This window comes from Clupea harengus, chromosome 8, assembly GCF_900700415.2.
Source record: "Clupea harengus chromosome 8, Ch_v2.0.2, whole genome shotgun sequence".
NCBI lineage: Eukaryota > Metazoa > Chordata > Actinopteri > Clupeiformes > Clupeidae > Clupea > Clupea harengus.
This window is the reverse complement of record NC_045159.1, coordinates 16,337,334-16,344,833: the sequence shown is the minus strand read 5'-3', so window position 1 is coordinate 16,344,833 and position 7,500 is coordinate 16,337,334. Positions and strand designations below refer to the sequence as shown.

General features: G+C 45.1%; 1 protein-coding gene across 1 annotated transcript in view; it reads right to left on the bottom strand.

Moving 5' to 3' along the window:
* The window catches only part of dpysl3 (dihydropyrimidinase like 3), a 27,195-nt gene that overhangs the window by 10,924 nt on the left and 8,771 nt on the right, over nucleotides 1–7,500 (bottom strand). Inside the window, exons 4-9 of the mRNA XM_031572151.2 lie at nucleotides 5,079–5,243; nucleotides 4,270–4,331; nucleotides 3,723–3,803; nucleotides 2,366–2,434; nucleotides 1,359–1,479; nucleotides 631–787 (exon numbers count right to left, since the gene is read on the bottom strand). Of these exons, the coding sequence (XP_031428011.1) occupies nucleotides 631–787; nucleotides 1,359–1,479; nucleotides 2,366–2,434; nucleotides 3,723–3,803; nucleotides 4,270–4,331; nucleotides 5,079–5,243 (655 nt within the window). The remainder of the gene's footprint in view (nucleotides 1–630; nucleotides 788–1,358; nucleotides 1,480–2,365; nucleotides 2,435–3,722; nucleotides 3,804–4,269; nucleotides 4,332–5,078; nucleotides 5,244–7,500) is intronic.

The following is a 7,500-nucleotide window of genomic DNA, read 5'->3' as shown; positions in this document are numbered from 1 at the left end:
CACACACTGCACAAAAGCACTGGCGCAAGTCAATCCCACACAGACAGGCCAACAGGTCCATGGCCAGGCCTTCTGTGTCTCGTTACAGATGGCTTCAGCTTCTCTCTCTGAAATCTTGACTTCAGTGAGTGACTTTTGCGTACCAGACAGAACCATTAAATCAGAAAGTGCACCTTTATCGTTTCCATCTCATTCAATTTAAAGGTGCAGTCCGCGGTTCGGTAAAATGGGAAACAAACATAGTGGTAGCCATAGTAGAGCCATAAACAATCGCAGCCAAACAATCTGGTGCTTCAGCACCACAGAGGGGAGGGGTGTCATTTGATTGGCTGTTAAGCTCAAATGTCAACAACTTTTCGTGAAACCCAAACCGAATTGCGGACTGCATCTTTCACTAAAAGGGAAAGAGTATTACTTGGAGAAGGGACTAGCTGCTTTGTATGCAGGAAGGAGAGAATAGATGGTTTTCATAAGAGAACAATCACAATATCTCATCTTGGAGTTTTCATGCCTATAAATAAATGATTTTACGGGACAAAGAGAGAAGAGGAAACTGTGTTTTAAATCACTGATGAAGACTACAATAATGGTCAGTGAAACATGGCATGTCTGACAGTGGTGATGTCATACCTGGCCAGTAACGTGTTCAGGTAGTCTGGGGTGGTGGGGTCGGGGCTCAGCGGTGGTGATGTCACAAAGGAGGCGGCCTTAGCCCAGTTCTTGCTCCAGTAGTGTGTCCCGTCAGTCCCCAGACTGGCTGTGATTGGCTCTCCAAACACAACATTACCTGATGACCAGTTATAAGAATATACAGTTAAAAAAAAAAAAAAACTGTCACGACAGGCTCTTAATGTTGATATACCAGCTCCTTGACAGAAAAAATATTCCCTTATTTGTATCAGGTAGGTAAGACCCTCAGTTCAAATATTGAAACAAGTACATATTCAGTATCCAGAAGAAACACTGTGCTCTGAAACTCTGTGGAGAGTGAGTTTGATGGCACGAGGAAGCATGCAGGTATTGGATTAGCTGCCCTTGGCACGTACACTACAGGCTAAGAATAACAGTGAGGGCTTTATACAAAGGATCCCACAGGACCCAGGCAGGTAGACTACAGGCCAATGGAAACAGTGAAGGCTTTATGCTAAGCATCCTAACGGGAGCTACAGTATGTGCATGTAGGGGAGACAAGGGGGCTCGTGGTGTGGTACTCTAGTGAGTTTTTTTTTAATTGCCACAAACAGGTCCCTACTGTTGTAAAGTTTTCTTCAAGTTCTACTGGGTTGCTTGGCAGAACCCATTGTGTCGGAGTGGGGTGTATAATGTGATGCAGTAGGGGAGGCTCTGGCAAACAGCACCTTTCTTGCGGGCCTGGGAGATGATGTCGGCAGCACTCTTGCTCATCACCCTGGTGATGTAGAGGGGGCAGTTGGTCTGGCTGGCAATGGTGATGGCACGGAACACAGCCTCCGCTTCCAGCTGCACACACACACACACACACACACACACACACACACACACACACACACACACACACAATAGGGAAACACGAGGAGAGAACATTACGCACTATACTACTATGCAGAAATGCACACTCTCAAATACACATACACATTCACACACAAAGACACACATGCACAAATATGCCGACACACACACACAGAGAGAATGCTTGCTGAATGCTTTGCTCTTGCAGATTTGCTGAGTCCCTTCACACAAAGCCTGTGCAGAGCAGCATCCTGGTCCAGGAGAGATGAAATATCACCCCCGCGGATCAGGTTCCCCTGCCCTGCCTCACGTCACGCTTGCCTGATCACACACAGCCTGCTCCCCTCAGAAGGAGACTGAGGGAGATGGCTGATAAAGATGGCCGATGCCAGAGCCGATACAGGTGACAGGAGTTCTCTATTCTTCCTGGTCTCAAGTTCTATGCGCCTGCTCGAGGACATACTAGGTATTGTGTTAAACTAGCTTTGAGGAGCGCCAGAGGAATGGCGAGTCATGTCAAGTTCATGTCATCACAAAGTGACATTTAATATTACATAGCCTCTGCTCCAACATCACTAGAACTTTAAATACAGCGTGACACACTAATTACTACTGACAGAAATATGATTCTCTACATACGTAACACCTACATAATTCGAGCTCCAGTCCTGCCTCTAGGTTAATGAAATCATCAAGCAATAGTCATTTCTCACTTTTAGGTTCACGCAATTAATAATGTGTTAATATGCATTACTCAATATGTAACGGTACAAACACAAACACAAACACATACCCACACACAGACACAGACACACACACACACACACACACACACACACACACACACACACACACACACACACACACACTCCCTCACCTCCTCTGGGCGGCTGAGCACGTGGCCCTCTGGTCCAGTGATGCCCATCTCCAGCATGCGTGTCTGCTCCTGAAACACACACACACACACACAAAGGGGTTGGTGAGGACGTGTCACCTCATGCCATCCTCTCTGCTGCCCTCCACAGTGCCAGGGTGGCACACACACATCAATACTGAACTCAAGCCAGGGCATGACCGAACCGAACGTCAATGCCCAAACCTGTCTGGTGACGCATGCCAAGTTTATGTTTTATGCTGGCTATAATATACATAATTTATCATTTGAGTGGGCTAGCATCGGCTAATAAGTTTATGTCTGTACAACAGCTTAATGGTGATTTATACATACAACAAGGCCTAGTAAAAACAAGAATCTGGCATGCGATAAGGGTTATGCCTGGGTTTGCAAACCTTCGTCTTATGTTATTAAAAGATGAAAGAACCCTGTACACATAAGCTTCTGTATGTAAACAGTTCGATGCACTGATAAAATTCACTAGATTTTGGGGAGGATTGCAGTTTTGATAACTGAGGAAATGTGGCTTTGCGCCCATTTTTATCAGATTAAGGAGATTACAGCAGGCTCTGACAGGAGGCCCCAGCAGCCTGTGTTTTGGACAAGGACGATAAAGGCCTTGAACATCTCCTCTGGACAAGGACGATAAAGGCCTTGGACATCTCCTCTGGACAAGGACGATAAAGGCCTTGGACATATCCTCTGGACTGTAACTGTGTGTGTACCCCTCACATCACACACTGTCAGGGTTGCTTAGATTCACAGTCAAAGGCACCCCACAGTAATATAGGAACTATGATTACATCATCATTAACCCTTTCAAATACCATTGAACCCCATGACCTCTAAGTCAATACTCAGGGTCAGAAAAAAACATACAGAATCAGATGAAGAATAATAACAGAATAATAGAATAAACATTTTTATGCAAAAAGCAGGTCAAGTGTATTGCAAGCCAGTACTCTAAATATCATTAATATAAATATAAATCCAAGACTGCACATGTCTTTTTTTCACCTTTGAACTCACAACAGACCAACTAAACAGCCCTTAGACTCCTCCGATAAGCAGAGGGGGTCTAACGCCTCACACTCCGCCTCATTCAGTGAGGGGTCTGGAGCATCTCTGTCCCCCCAACCCTTATTCTGCTACCTGCCAAACCCCCACTGTTCAGACATGTGTTTTGTCTGAGGCAAACAGGAATCTGTCACGGACAGTGAGCTGAGATAGCGCTGTGTATACAAACATTATGGAGAGTTGTTAAGTGTGAATGTGTGTGTGTCTGTGTGTTTTGTTTGTGTGTGTGTGTGTGTGTGTGTTTGCATGCATCGATGAGTACCTCTGCGATGATCTCTCCGTTCTCTGCATGGACCTGCACAATCCCTCCCATCTCTCCCAGGAAGGTGAAGATCTCATACAGCTGGAAGCACATGAAAGCCCGGTGAGGGTGAGTCTGTTTCACACACGCACACACACGCACACGCACACGCACACGCACACGAACACGCAAACGCACACACACACACACACACACACACACACACACACACACACACACACACACACAGCCTCCTCTCCACTCCTCTACTCTCCTCACGGAGCAGACCCAAGTTCACATGACATCATCCCCACACACACTCTTGCATTCCTGGCTGGCCCGAAAGCCTCTGTAACACGGCTTAACCCCTGCACATGCGCTTGCACAACAGCCTCATTACTGGGCAAAGCAGCCAGGGAAAGGCTTGGAGTTAAGGCAGAGCGTTTTTCCAAGTCAGTGACTGACAGAGCTTAATTAGATGCATTTGCAAAGGAGCTCTGAGCCAGGCCTGGGCCAGAGCCGGGCCAGATGTGTGTTGGAGTGTCAGCTGGAGTTAGGGGAACCCTACCTCACTGTTGCTCATCTGATAGAAGTCCTTGTAGGCCATGTACACCTGGAAGGAGTTCACACCTGTGGAGATGGAGGAAGGAGACAGACAAACAGGAGAAGACAAGACGGCGTATGAGAAACCAAAGGAAAAACTATGGTTGTGTGTGTGTGTGTCTCCATGGCCTGAAGGATGAGAATAGAAGCAGAGACCTATGCAGTGGGCTGTATAATAACAGGGCTTTGAGGGGTGGTTCTGCGTCTAAGACACTGTGTGATTATCCGACATCTCTGGTCAGAGAATAAATGTACGACTGGTGAGGTTGAGACAGAGGTGCACTTTGTCCTATTCTGTACAAAATCTGAACCGCCAAAAAAAGAGGTATTTTCTTTACTATTCTCGGACAAAATCCCCAATTTTTGCTCATTTTTGATTTTGTGTTGCTGTTGTTTTGTTTTGTAGTCTTAATTTAGAGTCTTGGGTTGTAATGTTGCAATGGAATCTGTGGATGTAAAGGTGTTTTCCTGTGGTTGATTTGGGTCAGTGGTGACCGCCCATAGGGCCACCCAAGGGTGGGGGTAGCGTGTGTGTGTGTGTTTATTTTTCCCTCAATATTATATACAAATTGCTCTTCATGCTTCGGCAGCACTGTATTTGAATAGTCATACTAATAAAGCTAATCTGAGTAAAGAAACTCTCACATCCCATGCAGTGACTAGTGTGAGAGGCCCTGGGCTCAGCTGGTGACACTCTAAGGGTCACCTTTCTCCTTGAGGAGGGTCTCTAAGGGTCACATTTCTCCTTCCTTGAGGAGGGTCTCTAAGGGTCACCTTTCTCCTTGAGGAGGGTCTCCACCTCCTGCTTGACGCTGTCGTTCCAGTGCGTGATGTCCACGTGGAGAGAGTAGTCGCAGCAGGCCTTCTCGTCCGCCCACTCCCTCCAGCGATCGAACGCCTCCAACAGACTGCAGCCTGGCTCAGGGATCACATGATCCACTGCAGACGGGGAGGAAGAGGAGGAGGAGGAGGAGGATGAAGATAATAAGAGAAGAAAAAGAGGAAAGAGGAAGAGGATGAGGAGAAGGAGGGAAGCAAAGATGATTAGAAAGAAGAGAAAGAGGACACGAGGAAAGGAGAGGAGGAGAAGAGGATGAGAGGAGAAGAGAAGAGGATGAACAAAGGGTAAAAGGGAGGAAGACAAAAGAGAAGTGCAGGGAAGCATGAGGAGGGGGTGCAAAGTAGAGCGAGAAAGAGAGAGGGAGAGAGAGAGAGAGAGAGAGAGAGAGAGAGAGAAAGAGATGCATTAGATGCTATCGCTTTTGGCATATACCTCTCTGTTTCACTGCTTCTCTTCACATCAATGGGTTTATTTGATCTGGGTATTGTCAGCACAGTGTATCTATATCTGTAGCTATATGTGTGTTTGCATAAGTGTGTGTGTGCATAAGTGTGTGTCTGGGTGGGTTTGCGCAATACTGTTTACAGTTTTTGCTGATTGGAGTTAACATACTATAACTGGTTCCCTCGACAAAGGAAACGTATAGCTTTGCCTCCGTTCTCCGTACTATTCACACATTTGTCAATGTATAAACTTTATATTAATTAAACTCATTTAGTAAACACATGCAGTCAATACAATAAACTCAAGGCATCAGAAATCAATGAGCACACCTTTTTCATGGTGGAAACATTAATCACAATTGCAGAATCAATAAATAACGGACATTGGTGTGCCAATATCCTTTACAACAATGGATCCTACAATGTAGAAATGGCAGGACACACACACACACACACACACACACACACACACAGTGTCAGTGGTCACCAGAGGAGGACACGCCCAAAGAGGATGAGGACGAAGAATTGAATTCAATAGTGTATTAATAGAACTGAAAGGCAGACACATTCTGCGTGTAGGCAGACACTACTTCTGTTGATGAGCAAGAGACTGCTTTTCAGTAGTCAATATGGTCATTATCAACAATCAATAATCAATGCCAAAGTGCGGAAGTTCAAAACAGGGCAACATGAGCACTCCCAATGTGCTATAATTTGGGACAGGGGCGGCTCGTCCATAAGGGCGATTGGGGCGACGCACTGCCTAGGGGAAAAGGAAAAAAAAAAAACTCCTTATGTATAAACGCAATATCCTTGTAAGTCGCGTAAATGACACGTAAATTTAAATGTAATATTTTTTTTTCTGTCGGATTCTACCACTAGACCGTCTGATCTGTCTCTGTATGTCATTGTCGAATCAGGTAACAGTCGTTCAGTCAGCCTAAAGTCGTGCTTCAAATGGCCCCACCCCTTCTGGGGCGATTTGGGGCGAAATGAAAATCGCCCCAGACCTCTCCCATTGACTCCCATGTTAAATCCATTTTTTTCACAAAACAGAGCTCTCAATGCATTCTCTATGGCTTCCGGGAGGGCTCGCCCCTCCTGGTCTTGTCATAAGTAGTGGACGTAAAAGCCTATACGAACGTCATACAGCTTCGACGGAGGCATATTCTGTCAAGATGGCTGCCCTGTCCAGTGCAATAACTCGATTCGCTCTTTGACAGAAACTCCTTTTTAGTCGGCGTACTAATGAAGATAAATTGACAACAAAACAATTAGGACTTCCTAGACCAAATGTATCCATTCAACAGGTTTCTACAAAGGGAGGGAAATCCTACATCCAAGAATTGGAACGAAAGAAAATCGCGTGGCTAATGCGGTCTGTATTTCATATACCACTGTCACTTTTCATAGGTTTTACAGTGTGTTTCACAGTTCGCTTCTTGCACTAACACTGAATAATTTTTTATGTGATGACTTATTTTGCTATTGTAAGCCAATACTTTCAAGATCAGTCAATAAATATTGTTGTTTTTGACTTATGTTACCCCTTCTTTATGATGTTACTGGACATATCATGTGTCCTGTTAAGCTATGTTACATCATACAACATTTGAGACACGTGGATAATGAAAAAGTGGGATAATTTAATGTGGAGCCACATCATGTTTGCTTATGAAGGCTCCTGGATGCAACTTTCTTCTATAGCTTTCCACCTGTAACTTGCTACTCTAGCTATGTAGCAAGAGGGGACATATTACTGTTGTGTGCTGCCAATAGTGGACAAAAAGGTATTGCTGTATGAGTTAATCAGCTAACTTAATGTACTTACTGAATGGGTCGCCTTAATCATTATAAAAAAAATTGCCCCCCCTGAGAATTTTTTCAGGAGCCGCCACTGATTTGGGATAAT